This window comes from Pelodiscus sinensis, chromosome 6 (assembly GCF_049634645.1).
Source record: "Pelodiscus sinensis isolate JC-2024 chromosome 6, ASM4963464v1, whole genome shotgun sequence".
NCBI classification, from domain to species: domain Eukaryota; kingdom Metazoa; phylum Chordata; order Testudines; family Trionychidae; genus Pelodiscus; species Pelodiscus sinensis.
The window spans coordinates 83,457,737-83,476,540 of record NC_134716.1 but is presented as its reverse complement, the minus strand read 5'-3'; the positions used below and the strand labels follow the sequence as shown (position 1 = coordinate 83,476,540).

Sequence of the window (18,804 nt, the reverse complement as noted above, 5' to 3'; positions counted from 1 at the left end):
ATGTATCTGAGCTTTGAGGCTTCCCACAGCTGCTGCCAAGCTGCTACAGCAGCGCTATTTAAAAGGACTGGATCAGGGTTGCCATTGCAGCATGGCAGCCTAAACCCCCTTAATTCTACCAGGCCCCTGTGCAATTGCCCCCTTTGCCCCTCTCCCTGCTCCCTGTCAGTAGGCCTGTTACAGACTGAAATCCAAAGTTTTTCTACTCTAAACAAAAATGGAATTTACCAACTCTCTGATAAGCAGGACTCTGTTTGTTTATAAACCATTGTAATAGACCTATTGAATATCACGGACCGGATTCTGAAAAGAAACTCAATCCAATTTCTCACTTTGCATCTACAATTATTTGCACCAAGACTGCATGAATAAAATGAGAGGTTGCTTCTTAAAATCAGACTCTGTGTTGTTTCAGTCAGAGCTACTAATTACAAACATATTTTCTGACCACTTTGTTAACATTCACATTTTTATAAGCACTTACTTTAATAAAATTCTGGAATTTCTTGTTTTGTTGCAGCTCTTTAAAGATATTAACAGCTTCTTTTTGATGACTACAAAATTCTCCATATATTTTCTTCATTTTATTGGCACTTTCCTCTGAAAACTGATGAAAATAATAAAATTGTATGTAATCATATATGTAACTATAAAGAGTATCAGAGGAGTAGCCAAGTTAGTCTGTAACAGGAAGAACTTAAACAACAAATAGTCTAGTGGTACCTTAAAGATTAACAAAACATGTAGATGGGCGCAACCCACTTCTTCAGATGACAGGAGTATTAGAAAATCCAAGAATAAAGAAGGGAAGGAAGGGGGGGGAAGGGGGAACAGAAGAGGGAAAAAAAGAGAAAAAAGGAGGGAAGGGAAAAAAAGAGAGACATTGAGTAGATAGTTCAAATAATTACAAGAGGCTGATAAGAATAATTAGCACCTCCATTGTTAGGTTGGTTGGTTAAGTTATTAGGATGTGGAAGATAGTGTGGGAGCCAGCTGATATCCTGGTTCATATCATTTGCATAAGAATTAAACTTGTGAATGAAGTGAGTATACACAGAGAAGGGTTGGAACTTCACTTCATTCACAAGTTTAATTCTTATGCAAATGGTATGAACCGGGATATCGGCTGGCACACTATCTTCCATTCTAATCTTCCACATTTCCTTCTCTTGCCCCACCCCCTTCCCTTATTTATTCTTGGATCTGGACTTCTAATACTCCTGTCATCTGAAGAAGTGGGTTGGGCCCATGAAAGCTCATGATACAATCTACAAAATATCAATTTTTAGCCCTGAATATGTGAAGATTTAATTTTGCTGATCTCTTTACCTGCTGTACCAGAATGTCTCCAATTCTGTTGATTAAAAAATTTCTCTCATTTCCTCCCTCACACGATTCCTGTCTTCTCTCCTTCAAAGTGCAAAAGAATTGCCTGTGAATTTCTAGCAGTTCATCTAAGCAGGGAAATATTCTGTCTACAGTGCTGTGATCTAGTTGCAATTCTTCTTTCATTCCTTTCCGAAATATTTCAGACATAATGAAGAGAGTGTGAATATGGTGTACTTCTGTTTGCATTAGCTCTGTAGATTAAAGGAAGATGGTGCAGTGTAATAATCTAACTAGACATTTTCACTCACATTATTTGACATGTACCACATAGGTTTATATTCAAATATATGAACATAAATATTATTTCTTCCATATAAGCATTAAAATTACTAATCTTCCTCCCCCCACTATGGTTGCATTTGCTCTCCAATAAACCCAATTTCTCTTTTATCATTTCTGTCCCATGGCACAGAGTTTGGATATAAAGGAAGCACAGAACAAAGGGGACAATCAGGGGCGCCATTTCAGATTTTGGCAGGGGAGGGAGGAGCGACCTGTGCATTCCTTCCGCCCTTCCTCTTCCCCACATCTCTGTCCCAGGGCTACCTAAAGCACTGGAAAACTCTGTTTTTTGGCAGACAACTTAGAAGTTAGCAGGAGCACTGTATATTGTTCCTATATAACAGAACAGAAAATTAAATAAATATTAGACACACACAGCTCTAACACTAACGTGTTACGGTAAGTCGCTTAAGGGATACTAGTTAGCCTTAAAATGTGAATGTACAGTCTTACTTAGTTACTAACTCTGGGGAGAGAGAGACCAACCCTGTCAGGACTCCTGGGCATTCTCTAAGCTCTGAAAGGGAAGTGGGATCTAGTGAGTCACAGCAGAGGACAGACACATTTCAGCTCTATATAAAAGCCTAGTATCCTATCTGCTGACATTGACCAATGCCAGGTATGTTGGGAGGAATAAACAGAAGAGGAAATCATCATGATCCATCCCCCTGTTGCCCAGTCCCAGCTTCTGGCAAACAGAAGCTAGGGACAACATCCCTGTCCAGTCTGGCTAGTAGCCATTGATGGATCTATCCTCCTTTAACTTATTTTGTTCTTATTGGAACCCTGTTATAGTTTGGGCCTTTCCACTATCTCCTGTCAAAGAGTTCCACAAGCGGATTGTGAAAAAATTATTTTGTTTGTTTTATATCTGCTGTTCATAAATTTAATTAGGTCAGCTTCTTGTGTTATGTTAGTGAAAGAATGTATAATGCTTCCTTATTCTATTTTTCCACACCATTCATGATTTTCTAGACCTATATCCCTTCCCCGCCCCCAGCCTTTAGTCATTTCTTTTCCAAACTGAAAAGTCCCAGTCTTTTTAATCTCTTCTCAGAGGGAAGCTGTTCCCTATCCCTCCTCATTTCTGTGCCCTTTCTGTACCTTTTCCAAATCCAACATAACTTTTTTGAGATGGGGTGGCCAAATCTGAATACAGTATTCAAGATGTGGGCATATAATGATTTTATATAAAGGCAATATGGTATTTTGTCGTATTGATTTGCAATATTCAGTTAGCTTTTTAGTTTTCAAACTGCCACTGCACACTGAGCAGACCTTTTTAAGGAACAAGGATTCCAAGCTCTCTTTCTTGAGTGGTAACGGCTATTTCAGACCCCATCATTTCTGTATCAATAGTTAGGATTATATTTTCTCGTGGGCATTCATTTGCAGTTATCAACACTGAAATCCATCTGTCCTTGTGTTGCACAATCGCTCAGTTTTGTGAGATCCCTTTGTAACTCCTTGCAGTCAGCTTTGGATTAGTTAGGGTTTACCCCTTTTTCAAGAACTTTTATGAGAAGTTTAGCAGCAGTGATCTAATACATATCCTTGCAGCACAACACTTCTCCTTCCTCTCTTTTAAGTGGAGTACCTGGCAATGTTTTCATGATGATCTAACAATCCTTCAATTACCCGAATAACTATAATTTGTTATTCTTAATCACCCTGCCCCTCCCTCTTTTTATAACAAACTCTCTGCCCCAAAGGCAAAGCTGCAAGCAGCCCAAACAGTGGCATCTGAGAACTGCCTCTGGAGTCAGGGCGAGGACTTCAAGGAGACCGCAATCATGAAATCCAGAGGTTCAAACTTGGGAGGGAGGACTACTGCCCCCCATCCCTCCAAATGGCACCCTCTAGGGGCAATGCAGGTGTTTGCATATAGGAACGCATTCAGAGAACATTTTCACACAGGCAGCTACTCTGCAGAAAGCTCCTCTGGCTCCCTCCACTGCACTACGCTGACCTATACAACATCAATGCCCAAGTCAGCAGAGGCACAGCCAAAAACACTGAAATCCAATTCTTGCCTGATTTGCCCTTTTTTCTATTATTCCCCATAGTTCGATTGTAACAAAAAAATTAAGACTTACTGATATGCTGTGTTAATGCACAGCGTGTCAATTCAAACAAGGAAACTCCCAACCTACACAACATTAACAACTTTACTTACATTAAACTTAAAGCTCATAAGTCCTACCCATAAATATTAGGAATCATATGCAAATGAATACTGTATATGTTTTACATTACTATACTCTGTCATTCAGTGGGAGTCTTACTACCCTAGAAGATTACTGGAGTAAGAACTGAATAAAACTTGGAGTAAAAATTTTCGAACTAGCCACAGAAATGTTTTAAAATCAATTTTCGGAAAAGAATATCATTATTTTCAGTTTATCCATGAATCTTTGGACTTTGCTGATTTTTTATTCTGCAGATACCTACTAGCTTACTCTTTCAAACCACGTTTTATAAAAGATTTACTTAATACTGAACATTTAAGCACTTTAAGAACTTCATTTTGACTTCTGAAGAACAACAGGTGTAAACAACAGAACAGAGGAAATAATCTGCAATGAGTAATTCAGAAAATTCATGTAATTTTTTCCCACAAAATATTAGTGAAAACTTGTGAGCCTCCCAAATACAAATAATTTTAAGTAAATGATGTAACTTTCTTTAGTAAATAATTCTTTGGTCTGCAGATCAATTATGAACAATTCATCACAATTATTTATATTTCATGTTGTGTTGGTTAATTACGTAAGTCATATGGTATAATTTCTGTTCCCTGACTGGATAATTTAATATCTATCAGAAAGTGCTTTTCATGATTATTCCAACGTTTTCATGACTATCCCAACAAAATTCATTGTTCAGGAATCCACATGGTAGTAAAGCTTGAGTACTGAAGTGTTTATAGAAAGTGTACATGAATGGGGTTAAACTGAAATTAACTTTCAAATTGTCTTCAATATTCTGTTCATGCTACATTATATTATTATTTGTTGCGACAACATATAATTTAAATATTATTCATTATTCCTCTTAAAATGTAAGCACCGAGCGTTTTCTTCAGGTTACACAACATGTATATCCCACCTATTGTCTGTACCAAGTTATTTTCAACTTTTAAAAAATAATTTAACACTGACCAAAAATTACATCCTGCCTTTTGATAACATCCTTTTCTTGCTTGCTACAAAATGCTGGATCCACAACAAGACTCCAAGATTCTGCCTCAAACTCCTGTGCCTCTGTGCTAAGGTCAGTCCACAGGGAGGAATCCACATCATCTATGACAAAATAAAGACTGTGTAAGAACTGGTCACAGTAACATGTTGGCAGTGTCACAGCAAGGGAAGTTCTCCATGTGCACATATTTTTATGCAGGTAGTGAGTATATTGCTTAACTGAAGTCAGACTTAATTAAAGGCTTAATCTTAAAGTTACTAACGAGTACTGAAAAGAGATCAGTATGAAAATACTAAGCCTACCAATGATGCCAGCATCATTATCTTACATGTTTAGGATTGCCAGATGGTTTCAACAAAAATACCGCACACACTTGACACTACATCACAGTCTACATTACATCTTATTTACAAAATACCGGACTTTTATATTTTCTCAATTTGTTTCCCAAACAGAAAGCTCAAATACTGGACTGTCTGGTTCAAAACCGGACACCTGGCAACCCTATACATGTTAAAAAATAAGAATGGAAGCAAACATAGATTTGGGGACCAGAGGGAATATTTTTTCAGGATTAGAACCATTGTTTGAAATACCCCCTAAGAAGTGACCTCTCATCTGAGGTACCTCAAATTTGCACACACCCAGCTTGCAATTTCTTGTGCTGGGTTTTCTCTCTTTGTGAATGCCATTCAACTCCAGAATTCACTCCTCCTGCCCCTTTTCTGAAATAACTCATAAATCTGCTGTTGATTTTCCAGATATTAATACGTGAATTGAGGTAGGCAGTTAAGGGGTGGGATTTTTATGTTATGGGAGCAATATGAGTGAAGGGTGATACTATTTGTCATGTGTGTACTGAGGGCAGACTATCTGAGTGCCAGAAAAAAATATGGGGCTGTTTTAGTTTTGTAATCTCTTTTAGATTATATTTTTAATTAGTGGCAAGGATGTTGAGAGATCTGATATGTTAATTTTTAATAACAACAAATTAAAAAACCCAAAACACTTAAAATTAGTAAAGAGTTCATCACTAATTTAGACCCACTTGCAAAGTATTAAGGGTAAGTTGTCTTCTTAAACCTATTAATTAATTATTCCACTTTGCATTTTGCAGCATAGGTTGTAACATGTAGATTTCTCAGTTTACTTCTTACCTTCCATGACAAAAGAATCCATTGACGGAAGGGTTCCTATAGATTGTAACAGCATTTCAGGCTGTGAGTTGGCCCTCCAGCTGCTACTATCAGTGTCTTGGTCTGCAGAAGGCATAGATCTTCTGCAAAGAAAAAAGTATTTAATTGTAGCAACTCACCCAGGAAAACTGAATAATCTAGTTACCATACTGTGCTGGTAGCTGCATTCTACCTTTCAAAACTGGCACATGGAACACTTCTGGATAAAGCATGAGGTTGCTGTGAGACTTCTTTCTTTACAGCAGAAAGTCCAGTGGGCATTGAGGAAGACGGATGTATGGAGGAGAATATGGGCTGAGGAAGATCTCTAAATGATGAATCTGTGTGGTGAAATGTATGTGTAAGTCTTACAGAAAATCTTGTACGTTATTGACCGCATGACCACAGCATGAAATACTACAGGATTCTCTTATTGATCAATATATGTCACTAGACACATTCTCCTATAGTGCACTGAGCTCCTTCCTGAGTTGGATGGAAAAACAAGCTACAAAGTGAAGCTCAGTAGCTTTGGTGCTCAAACTGTAAATTGGAGAATAACATTAAGCCATTGACACACTTACATCATACCCACATTTATACTGGCACATGGTTGAGCCACACACATGTACATGATGGGGACGCTTTTCAAAAGCATTCAGCGTTGGCGTACCTCTGCTCCCACTGCTATCAGTGGTAAAACTTCCATTGTCCAGATATGTAGGAGGAAGAATAGGAGACACTGGATGTAATTTAATTTTGTTCCTAAATGTCTTGAATTACTGGCAGATAAACTGTTCAGTTCAGGAAATTCCATAATCATTTTCACAAAGGGGAGGTGACAGGATGCTGCTGTTAGCCCTCCCCCTTCTTTCATCCTGGTCCATAGCCATCCTGTTGGGACCTCACCACCATCTCCCAAATGAGGTTGAAGGGGGCTATAGGGAACAGGGGATTGATGTTCAGCTGTACCAGCCATGGGAACCCCAACCCCACCCCTCTTTCTGCTCCTTTAAAGAATATTTCCTTTACATCCTTTAGAAGTCACTGGATCCCTTTCCTACATAGTCCCTGCACTGGACAGCTGCTCCAGAAATACATAATGAGTTGTGACATCCCCGCCTAACCCCCCCATTTAATTTTTGTCCAAACTAAGCCCCCAAATCACTGTGGGAAAGGTGAAAAAATAATCCACCTCACCTTGTCCATTCAGAAGGGAGACAGAAAATTTATTCCCCACCCTCAGCGCACAGAGTAACTATGTAATGGCCACAGCACTCATGACAAAATCTGGTATTTATCTACATCCAAAAGTAAGAGAGTCGGTGCTGCACTGCCTGGTCAAGGTAAAAGAGGGCTTTTCTTGAACTGGCACAACCCTAAATAGTCGTCCCCCCCACCACCACCATCACGCTCGAACCAGTCACTGGAGGGGGGAGGAAATGGGTCAGCATCCCTAGGCTGACCAGATATGAGAGGCAACAGCAAGTCACTCCCTGACTCTCTAGCCCAGTGGTCACCAGCCAGTAGACCAGGATCTATTGGTAGATCTTAGAACCTTTGACAAGTGATCCTGACAGGTTCTTCATCTGCCCCTCAGCACTACTATACAGGCTAGAAAATTTCATGGCGGTTAGGTCCATAAAAGGCTATTAGCCAGGGGATAAAATGGTGTCCTTGGCCTCTGTTTTTCAGAGGCTGGAGAGAGATGGCAGGAGACAAATCACTTGATCATTGTCTTCGGTCCACCCTCTCTGGGGCACCTGGTGCTGGCCACTGTCGGTAGACAGGATACTGGGCTAGAAGGACCTTTGGTCTGACCCAGTACGGCTTTTCTTATGTTCTTGCCCTCTGCCTTCGAGTTATCCTCACCCCGATAGCCTCCTGCTTGCTGTGCTGGGCACAGGAAGAAGAGGAAGGGGGTGTTGATGTCAGGGTGCCTATTCCCCCCCCCTTGTGTCTCATCTCCACAGAGCAGAGGGGGGCAGAGATGAAGAGATTGCTGGCTGCTTTTGGGAGTGGTGCAAGGCCAGGGTAGGGATGAGCCTGTCTTAGCCACCTGCACCACTACCCAGAAGCCACCTGTGGTAAGCGGGGCCCAGCTGGAGCCTGCTTTCTGAACCCTGGCCCCAGTCCTGAACCTCTCCTACACCCCAAACACCTGTCCCCAGCCTGATAAAAGTGAGTGAGGATGGAAGAGGGAGGATGGAGTGGAAGAGGGGCGGGGACTCAGAGAAGGGATGTGAAGGAGGTGGGGTAAGGATGTTTGGGTTTGAGGTAGATCCTGGAGTGCACTTACATTAAAAAAATGATCTCATGCTTAAAAAGGTAGGGGGCCACCTTTTCTAGCAAGACAGACAATGGCCCTCTCTTCTTACTGTGCAGTAAGGTCACTGACTTCAGTGGGAGAAGACTTAAACCAACTATGAGCGCTTTCGAAAATCCTATCTTATATGTACTTGATACTAACAAATGAACCTCTTTTCCTTTGATATGGGAGTCACACTTACAAATTATGAAGAATGCTTGTCCTACTATGTTGTTATTCAGGCTATACACTAAACTTTAAAATAATAGATTTATGCTGTTAGCTTGCTTACTTACTATAATACTTACTTGTTAGGACTGCTTGTGATCCGGTCTTAACGTGGTATCTCTCTTGGAATTTCTGGTAAAGAAAAATTTCATCTTATTAAAATGAAATAACAGCTGATTACACACTGAGTAGTCAGTAATATGCTTTCGTAGCATCATCTGGAAGAGCCTTCAAGCAAACTGCATTAAGATCCTGAATTTCTGCTATCAATAAACCAAAGTGAAACAATAATGAATTCCAGCCACATTATCATACAAAGTTTGTTCAGTTTATTTTCTTTCCAATTACTGTGTTACAGAATTATTCTTTTGCAACATGCATACGATTTGTGAGGGCTTAAAAATAATTATACATATAGGGCTACATGTCTTAAATGAGTTTGAAGAGACCTAAGGCCGGAAATTGATTCTAAGCCAGCCAGTCTGAGCCAGAATTTGTGTCCTTTGCTACACGGTACAAGCCTCATATACTTAAACAAGTGTTCTATTTAAGGAAACCAAGTTAAGTAGTTTTTCCTCTCTCAACCTTTTGATGATTGGTTGGGGTGATGGTCTCTTCCATCTTTCTGGTAAACATCCATCAATCTTAGTAATTACAGTACCTTTTTGAGGCAGCTGATTTAGCATTATAATTTATGTTTTAGATCCTTTTATTAAATTTGCCCACAGGTTATTCAGTGAATGCACGTTGATAAAGACAAAATAAAATAGAAAAATAAAATAAAAAAATGCTTGTTTTATAAGGGTAACTTTAGGCATGTTTATCCTGAAGATTTGTGCACTACAATAGCTATTCTGAGACAGCCACACTGATGTGACTCCATAGTTAAGATGCACTGCATTAGTCTGAAAAATGGCTTGCCCTGTCATGGCTTTTAGCTAAGTACAAATCACTTGTTAGTCCCTAAAAAACAGACGCTCCCATCAGTGTACAGTTTTTAAGATGTAGCCCTCATTTTAATTAGGGAATACATATTGTGATCACAGAAAACCAATGGTTCCTCAAGGCCAGCCCTTTTAAGTACACCTTAGAAATGCAAATCAAACTATATATCCCAATTTGTCCTGCAATACTCCAAAGATATGGAAGAAACTACCCTACCTTTTTTCTCTCTGTTTATTAATTATTTGCTCAAGGATACTGCTTATTTCTGTTGCTTGTGTTAGACAGTTATGTGAGATTACCACAGTCCTTTATATACAGACACTTAGTCTGGAACATTTTTGCACTGTTTTCTTTCTCAGTTTCATTTTGTGGCATCTTATTTGTTTTAGTAGGTAGGTCTCTGTACAACAAGTAAGTCATTCAATATTAACCCATTATGAAGCGAACTACAAAGACAAAGTTCTCTTCAAACACTTTGAATAAGCATCTCATAGCATATGCTATCACTATAGAAGAAACTCTGGAGATTAAAAAAAAAAAGGAGAGAGAATATACACAATAACATCATACCAACAGTAAGTCATAGAGAATTACCTTTGTACATGCAGGAGCACAATCCTTACAGTTTTTATGCACAATCACATTGCAATCTGAAAGGAAAAACAGATCTCAGAAGACTGAAATTGAAAAAGCTCATAAACATTATAGTGCACTTTATTCTGGGACTTCATCATTTTTTCTCCTTCAGATCCACATACTGAATAATCAAAATTATGGCTTTATTTTTTCTTCTAGCTTTCTCCAGAAATCATTCAGGAATCAACTAGCGGGAGACTTTTGTCATCTTTGCTCCCTTTCCCTGAGTCCTGGGGACCTATCTGAGTAGGCAGAGAAGTTAGTATCTCCAGAGAGTGTTGCTCTTGACATGGAATATTAGCAATTATCCTGCAGCTGATTTTCAAAAGTTGCATAAAAGCTATATAAAAGTGAGTAGCTACTTACAAGAGCACTGCAATGACTCTTTTCCTAAGAGGGCTTTGTCACATGCCATACACAGGATATTGCCTGAGAAATTCCCAGTAATAAATTGATGTCTGTTCAGTTTGTCTTTGGCTTCCTTATTTTTAGTCTTCATATCCAATAAAGCATGAAAAAGAAGAGAGATTAAAATAGATACTTAAAGTTACAATATTATGATGGTTAAAACATTCTTATCTTAAGGGAAAATGGCTCATAAAATATTTATCTCCTCTTGCAGGTAACAATAGACATTGTAATGTTATTATTTGATCAATAAAGGTAAATTTCAGAGCAGTGGTTCTCAACCTGAGGATCCCCAGAGTACGTCTAAAGATGGAGGAACACCAAACCATTTTTGTTGGGCAAAAAAAAAAAATTAAAAAAAAAATTAAAACACTGAAAGTCTATGATTTACTTTTCATGATTTACTTTGTTTACATTTAGCATTGTGTTTCGGACCTGATTCTAAAACTCACACATGCTTCACAGCAATTACTCATATATTCAAATAAAACTACTCAACGGAGAAAATGTTACACAGTAACGGCTACCGAATCAAGTCATTACTGTAGACAATAAGAACAATACATACTTTCTCTAATACTTCAGTTTTTGTATATCAAGTAGGAAAATTTTTCCCAAATATACTTGAGACATTTAAACTTGGGCTAAATCACAAGAAATTAGATAAGTAAAATTTTAAAAACAGAAATGGAATTTAGTACTGTGAAAATAAGGTTACTTTTAAAAATGAACAACAGTGTTTGTCAAGGACAATGTCAACATATTGTCATAAGTTTTAAATTAAAATGTCCAATTATAAAATATAAATAATTGGGAAAATTAGTCACTTATCTTTAACTAACAGACATATCTGATCCTCAGCTATAATGCATTTCAGTTATGCGACTAAGCACCCAGTTATACGTAGATCTGAAATTACCTTGCACTTATTTCGTGTACTAGTCATTCTGTTCATCAGGAAACTGAAAGTACGACTCACTTTATATTTTTCTGACTCAGATTTTGTAGGTATAATATACTTATCCCATTCCTCCTCCTTAATCCTAAAATGTAAATTAGTAAATACAGTTCATTACACTGAACATATTATCTTAAAAACAGAGAAGCACCTGGCAGATATTCTGCTTTACCTAGCTTCAATCACAGGATGTATTCAGGTTTAAACCATATGAGTTTAAGAGGTCAACATCAAATTAAAAGTGATATTGGTCCCTGCATAATACTCATTATGAACACATGCATATGTGCTGTAATGAATGTGAACTATGCTGCAAGCTTGACGTAATTATACTGTCATAACCGTGTTCCCTCTATGCTACTGGACAGTACAGCTTCACAGGTGATTAATCAGCCCCACCCAGTCAGTCAGCTATGTGCATGGAGCCCTGATCCTCTGGCTGGGTGGGACTGATTAATTACCTGTGAAGCTGTGCTGCCTCCCATCTTCGGGGTGGATTACAATACGTCCGGTTTTTCCTAGACACATCCTCCTTTTCACTTATTAAATCTCTGGCTGGCTGGCTTTTCTAAATGGCTACAAATGTCCTGATTTTGCCCTGCAAAGGGGATCAGGGATGGGGCGGGGCACGTGCCTGTCATTCGAACATTCGGAGTCATGCACCCAGACGTTAATAGCTGCTCTGCGCACGTGCCTCAGCGCCTGAAGGGAAAAGCACGTGGCGGCAATGGCGGCAGCTCTAGTGAGACCCAGGGAAGGTCCGATGTGGGCAGGGGTGTGGCTCTTCCCACAGAGTCACAAGGTTATGTCCCCGGCTCTGGAAGAGGAGAAGGGCATTGGGTTAGAACAGGAGGGCTGGAAGTGCCTGGTTCTGGGTGAGGAGTGGGTTAGAGCACGGGGACTGGGGGGTGCCTGACTCGAGGGGAAGGGCATTGGGCTACAGCAGGGGGGCTGGAGGTGCCTGGCTCTGGGGGAGGGCAGGGGAATCGGGTAAGAGCAGGGAACTGGGTATTAGAACTTCTGGCTTCTTTCCTTTCCTGTAGGTGGGCAGTGGGTCTGTTGGTTAGATTGGGGGGTTCCTGTCTGTGCTCTGTGAGGACTGTGGGAACTGGTGCTTGGTGGGCCAGGCAGAGGAAAGGAAGGGATTCTGGGAAGCAGGATTACTGGGTTCCTTTTCTAGCCATGCCACTTCTCTCCTCAGTGCCTTTAACTTCATGCTCCAGGACAGGCCCCAGCCAGCAGCCTCCCTGGCCCCCCACTCTCTCCTCCTGGCCCTACAGCAGCCCTGGCTACCGGCTGGTTGGCAGCATTGCCGGACCCCACACTGCCATGCATCTTGGGGCAGTGCAGCAGGGAAGCTGGAGCCTGGCATGCAGCGTCCCTTCACAACATGAAACCCAGCAGGGGTAGCAGCAGCCCTGGCAGCAGCAAGGTGGCGGCCAGAACCCCAAGCTTGGCATGTGTGGGGATGAGTTTGCTGGCTCCTGAGCCCATCTCCTGTGCGAGTGGAGCAGCTGCCGCCGCAGCTGCACCAGCAGGGACCAGCAGGCACCAGGTGTTTTCTTTTTTAAAAGTTCAAATATGGTCACCTTAGCTAAGAGGGAACACTGAGATCATGACCCCTCTGCATGCAAACTCCCATATTTTGCATGCTCCTCTAGGTGGCTCCCATATTAACAACTCCTCTTCCTTGCTGAGCCTCAGCTCAGTCAGCTGTGAAATAAGAAGTTTCAGCTCCAGCAGTGATTCTGCTGTATGAGCACGGGTCTTATAGGTCCCAACTCAGCACAACATTATAGCACGTGCTTAGGCACACAGTTGAATATGGCTGGCCTGCTGAATCAGTCCTAGATGTATCCTGTTTCCTTCCTTCCTTCTCTCCCTAGAATGGCATTCATCACAAATATCTCTCAGACAGTCTGCAAGCTGCAAAGCCACAGCGCATACCTGACTTGGGGATAAGATGAAACACAAGACAGAGTTGTGGGCCCTGCAGACTAAAGGGAAAATAGGATTTTGATTCCTGCACTTCACGTAAATGGGACAGTACCCTGGTATCTAGCTAAATAGTTCCAGAATATGTAAATGATTTTAATTTGCAACAAATAAAATACATAAATGTAAAAGGAAATGTCAAGAACAATTGCATAATGAATAACTCAAAAATCAAGAGATGCCAGTAAAGGTTGCCTGTGAAATCATAACACTGCTTCCACATGTATATTCATTATATCACAGACTTTACTAACATGAACATACAGTATTTTTTTCTACAGTTTTCTAAGATACACAGTAAACAAACTGGAAACCCTCTCCTTATTTACTATGCATATTATATATAAATGACTCGTATGATATCTCTTTGTTTGGCATACAAAATAATGTGTAGAGTAGCTGGAGATGCGTCATACCTATATCTAAGGGCTGTAAAGAAAAATACATTACATGATATCCCAAAACCTTACAGATAAGGACTATTGCACAAAAGGAGTGATTTAAGGTTGTGTATGCTAAACGGACTTAAGAAATACCAAACTTTAAAGATGCACAGTCAAACACTCAAATGTGTTCCAAACACATTTTAATAGACTATATCCAATGCTTATATTAGGGTGGTGTAAACAATAGCCTAGAGAAGCATTCTAAAATTCATTAGGAAAAGACACCACAATTAGAACATGGTATAAACCAATATACAGGTAGTCCCCGAGTTACGCGGATCCGACTTATGTCGGATCCGCAGTTACGAATGGGGATTTTCTCGCCCCGGAGGACTCGAGTGGCGGGACGCCTGGTCCCGCCGCCCGCCTCCTCCGGGGCGAGAAAAGCTGCTCCCTGTCTCCCTGGTCTGCTGCGGGAGCCAGCAGACCAGGGAGACGGGGAGCAAAGCGGCGGAGGACCCGGGGCCGGACCCGCAGCCGCTTCCAGATCAGCTGGAAGCGCCGCAGGTCGGGCCGGGTCCTGCACGGCTTTGCTCAGCGTCTCCCTGGTCTACAGCTGATCAGCTGATCTGGAAGCGGCAGCGGGTCCGGCCCCGGGTCCTGCGCTGCTTTGCTCAGCGTCTCTGGTCTGCAGACCAGGGAGACGCTGAGCAAAGCGGCGCAGGACCGGGCCGGACCCGCGGCGCTTCTAGCTGATCTGGAAGCGTCGCGGGTCCGGCCCCGGGTCCTCCGCCGCTTTGCTCCGTGTCTCCCTGGTCTGCTGGGGGGGGGGGGACGCAGCTAGTGCCCCCCCCAGCAGACCAGGGAGATGTGGAGCAAAGCTCGGGGCCTGTGGTAGAGCAGGTGGGGCGCTGCCAGTTGGTCCCGCATCACTGCTCCTTGGCGCTACTGGACCAACCCGGCAGCACCCCAGCTGCTCAGCCCCAGGAGTCCTGATTCAGCCGCTGCTGATCAGTTTCAGCAGTGGCTGAATCAGGACGCCTGGGGCAGAGCAGCTGGGGTGCTGCTGGGTTGGTCCAGTAGCGCCGAGGAGCGGCCGCGCTACTGGACCAACCCAGCAGCACCCGAGCTGCTCTACCCCAGGCGTCCCCAAGTTAGCCGCTGCTGAAACTGACCAGTGGCTGACTACAGGAAGCCCGAGGCAGAGTTGCTCTGCCCCAGGCTTCCTGGAATCAGCTGCTGATCAGTTTCAGCAGCCGCTGACTTGGGGACGCCTGGGGTTCTTAAGTTGAATCTGTATGTAAGTCAGAACTGGTGTCCAGATTCAGCGGCTGAATCTGGATGCCAGTTCCAACTTACATACAGATTCAACTTAAGAACAAACCTACAGTCCCTATCTTGTACGTAACCCGGGGACTGCCTGTACCATGTCTCTTACTTTTGAGTCATGATGACCATTACACAAAGATCTGTGCTATTAAAGTTTAACTAGTAGCATTAACATGTAAATAATGGTAGATAGATACATATTACACTGCAGAAATTATCCATGGCAAGTATTAGTACCTTTTTTCCCTCGATTGTTCTGGCAAGCTGTATGCTCGTTGTTCTATAAAACACAAAAAGTTAATGAAACCTAAGATGGTTGTCCTTGGATATTTATTTGTTTGAAGCACATTACCTCAACCAGGATGAAAGCTCAGTCATTATATTCTGGCATGTTGGTTGGATATTTAGAAAGCAAAAATTACTAGAAGCAATATTGTCCAAGATAATACAAATCGTTTGTTAAATAGATTGTCTTTGACAGAATTTGCCCGGATCTGGATTAACATCAGAAAATGCCAGTCTTTGCAAAATGGTGGATTGTCTTTAAGTAGTAAAGAAAATTAGTATTACTCTTTTCCAAGCAACCCGGTTTTTCTGATGGTTCATCTTTCATTTTGCTTTTTTAGCTATTCTGTTGTAAAGGGCTTATGTGATTCTTTTCTGCTATTTCCAAGAGACCAGACATTATTTAACTTTGTAGAGATTATTGCAAGCATGTGCCTACTTTTAAGTACATAACGGTGGCGTAGCCACAGCTGGGCTTGAGGGGCCATGGCTTATCCACATTGCATCCAGGCCCACTCATAGCTCTCGTGACCCAGCTTTTACTGTGGCTTATGTCCGGCCCCCATCATTGCCCACCTGCCTGAAGTCAGGAACCACCCACGTGTACTTATCTGGCTACGCCACTAGTACGTAAGCGGTCCCAACTTAAATGGGACTATTCGCATGCTTAAAGTTAGGTCCATGCTTTGCATACACTGTTGAAAAAGGAGCCATATGAGAAAATACCCAGCACAGCAGATCAACAAGTAAGATTGTATATTTTATCATATATGTAATGAGAATCAAATGACATTTCAGTTAGCTGCCAGACCAAAGATATGGAACAAGATGCTCTTCTGAAGGAATAAAGGCCACGTTCCCACAGCTTCATGCAAAATAGCACCATTGGCTTGCCATTGCAGTACTTACTACATGGATGGAGCAGAGACACTGATTTAGAGTGTGAAAGAGCCTGTAGAAGGGATCGACCACTGCTCATGAGTACACCATCTACACAGCAGGGACACATTCTTTACAAACTAGAAATAGCCTCTTTTAAACACATATGTAGCCATTTTATTCCATATGTATTAAGAAGCTTTGATTATTGCTACAACAGTAGGCAGTGCATTTTCTACTTTCATATTGTACATCATGATGTAAGAATACAACTCTCTTATTATGAGCTAATCCCTCAGGACTCAAAAATGCAAATCAGCAAGGTCAGACTGGATTTCCATTTACAAATTCAGATTTTCTACCCTCATTTATGGCCAAATCCTAAACAAGACATCTAAGCGGTGGATCTGTGGGAGTTCCTCGGTGCTGAGAAGTTACACCTGGAAATTTTTGCTTCCCCTGCTTGCTGCAGAGTAGTTTTATATAGCAGCTCTGATCATGCCAACATACTGCAGTGTGGATTGAGACATAAGCAATGGGGCAGGGAGAGCCAGCAATGTGCTCAGCAGAACCCTAATGACACAAATTCATTGGCCAAATTACCCCATGGTTGGAGAACACAGTGACTGGTATTCTGCAAGCCTTGAGGGGCTGCAAAGTGACTACTTGTGCCCTGAAACTTGGGAAGGAGGATGATTCTAGCTCTCCCAAGCACCACATACTTTGACTTTATATATGAGGTCTGGGCTTAGCCCTGATTAGGGTAAAGTTCTTAACCATCTGCTTAACTTTACATTAGGTGCTTCAGTCCCATTGATATTGTCAGGATTTAAACACATGCTTAAGTGTTTTGCTGAACTAAGGAACTTAGACCTTACAGGACACATGCCTTTGTTCCTCTTCTGTTTTTTTAGATTTCTCAGCTAATCAGAAGGGTGAAAAATTGTTAAAAACAAAGTTACATTTTAAAAAGTCAATAAAAATACCTAACATGCTAGGTGTTGCAGATAGTTCACATACACACAAAAAGGGTCTGAGTAAAGATAATATTTCAATTTGGAGTTGAGGGACAAAAACTAACAAACTTGAAAAAAAAACATTCACCTACTTTTTAACCAAGAGTTTTTGTTGCTGTTTTTTGTATTCTGCTACTAAACATCAAATGAAAAATGCCCTAATCCTGCACAGGTTTAAATGTGTTTAACTTGGAAGCCAATGATACTGCAAGTTAAGTGTGTGTGTAAGTCTTACAAGGGCACAGGCCTAAATAAAATAAAGAGCTACTAGAACCAAATTAGGACAGCACTTAAGCACACACCTAACTTTAAGTAAATACTTTAAGCAGTTAAGTGGTATCTTTAATAAGGATAATTTCCCTAAATGATGAAAAACGTGTTAGAAAAATAATACATGGTCTATTTCAAACTCATATTTTCTCATGCTTATTGCTTTAAGTAAGAATTTTCCTTTCGGAAAAAAACACATTTGTTCTCATCCCAAAATAAGTTTTTTTTAAAATGAAGAAAATGGATTATATTGAAAGTAAATTGTTTTTTCAGAGATGTGATTGTGAATAAAATCCAAGTAAATGTTTCATACATCTTTTTGTGCATTTCTAATGTGGCATGTTCCTTTCTCCAACGAAGGCACGGATTATTTGCTAAGCTTACAAACAAAAAAACAAGCCCCTTACAATAGAAGGATGTTAGAAACTATTTTTAACATCTTGCTGGCAGCACATAAGCAGAACAATCAATTGTGTAACTCGGGGCTTCATCATAAGATCCTTCAAGTTTTCCTCAGCACGCCAAGGATAGGCAAACTACACCTATTAACTTAAGTTAGGACTGAATAGGAGCAGAAGATAAGGTTATCCCTAATATGGTAAAACATGCAGAACAGGAATATAGGGAAGGAAGGTTTGTAAGAATCTTGTCAACCCACGAAGAGGGTGGTGTTTGCTTCCTTGCCGGTGGAAAAGGCCGTAGCGTTACACACAAACCTCACCAATTCCCAAAGATCTGCAGGATGTGGGGATCTGCAGAGAGTGCCTGTGCCTCTGCATCAAGTTTGAACCCTCTCTTGTGTCTCTACTGGATCCTGAAAAAGAAAATTGTGACGTAGGCTACCTTATCTTCTCTAAGCTTTGCAGGACTGGAGCAGGGGCAATGTGTATCTCCTATCTCTGCCCACAGCCAGATTTCCCACAGCTCCCTTGCAGCTCTGTCTCTATTGCCCTCCCGCATTGCAGGCTCCAGACCAACAGAATGCCCTTTGAAGATCCAGGAGGGATGATGTGGAAGCAGCTGAGTCCCACTTCCACCTAGGCTAGAGAAGAGCTGCACACATAGGGGACCTCACCCTCCACGGAAATGAGAGAGACAATTCAGACCTGAGTAA

At 41.3% G+C, this 18,804-nt stretch overlaps 1 protein-coding gene across 2 annotated transcripts in view; it reads right to left on the bottom strand.

Annotated features, from left to right (window-relative positions):
- Nucleotides 1-18,804, bottom strand: part of ARHGEF28 (Rho guanine nucleotide exchange factor 28) — a 66,713-nt gene that overhangs the window by 31,163 nt on the left and 16,746 nt on the right. Inside the window, exons 6-17 of one of the 2 annotated variants that reach the window (XM_075932258.1) lie at nucleotides 18,412-18,504; nucleotides 16,435-16,515; nucleotides 15,478-15,520; nucleotides 11,492-11,615; nucleotides 10,531-10,657; nucleotides 10,123-10,178; nucleotides 8,664-8,715; nucleotides 6,241-6,388; nucleotides 6,030-6,151; nucleotides 4,833-4,973; nucleotides 1,330-1,580; nucleotides 485-607 (exon numbers count right to left, since the gene is read on the bottom strand). In XM_075932258.1, coding sequence (XP_075788373.1) covers nucleotides 485-607; nucleotides 1,330-1,580; nucleotides 4,833-4,973; nucleotides 6,030-6,151; nucleotides 6,241-6,388; nucleotides 8,664-8,715; nucleotides 10,123-10,178; nucleotides 10,531-10,657; nucleotides 11,492-11,615; nucleotides 15,478-15,520; nucleotides 16,435-16,515; nucleotides 18,412-18,504 — 1,361 coding nt within the window. The remainder of the gene's footprint in view (nucleotides 1-484; nucleotides 608-1,329; nucleotides 1,581-4,832; nucleotides 4,974-6,029; nucleotides 6,152-6,240; nucleotides 6,389-8,663; nucleotides 8,716-10,122; nucleotides 10,179-10,530; nucleotides 10,658-11,491; nucleotides 11,616-15,477; nucleotides 15,521-16,434; nucleotides 16,516-18,411; nucleotides 18,505-18,804) is intronic. The other variant, XM_075932259.1, reaches the window with a different exon arrangement.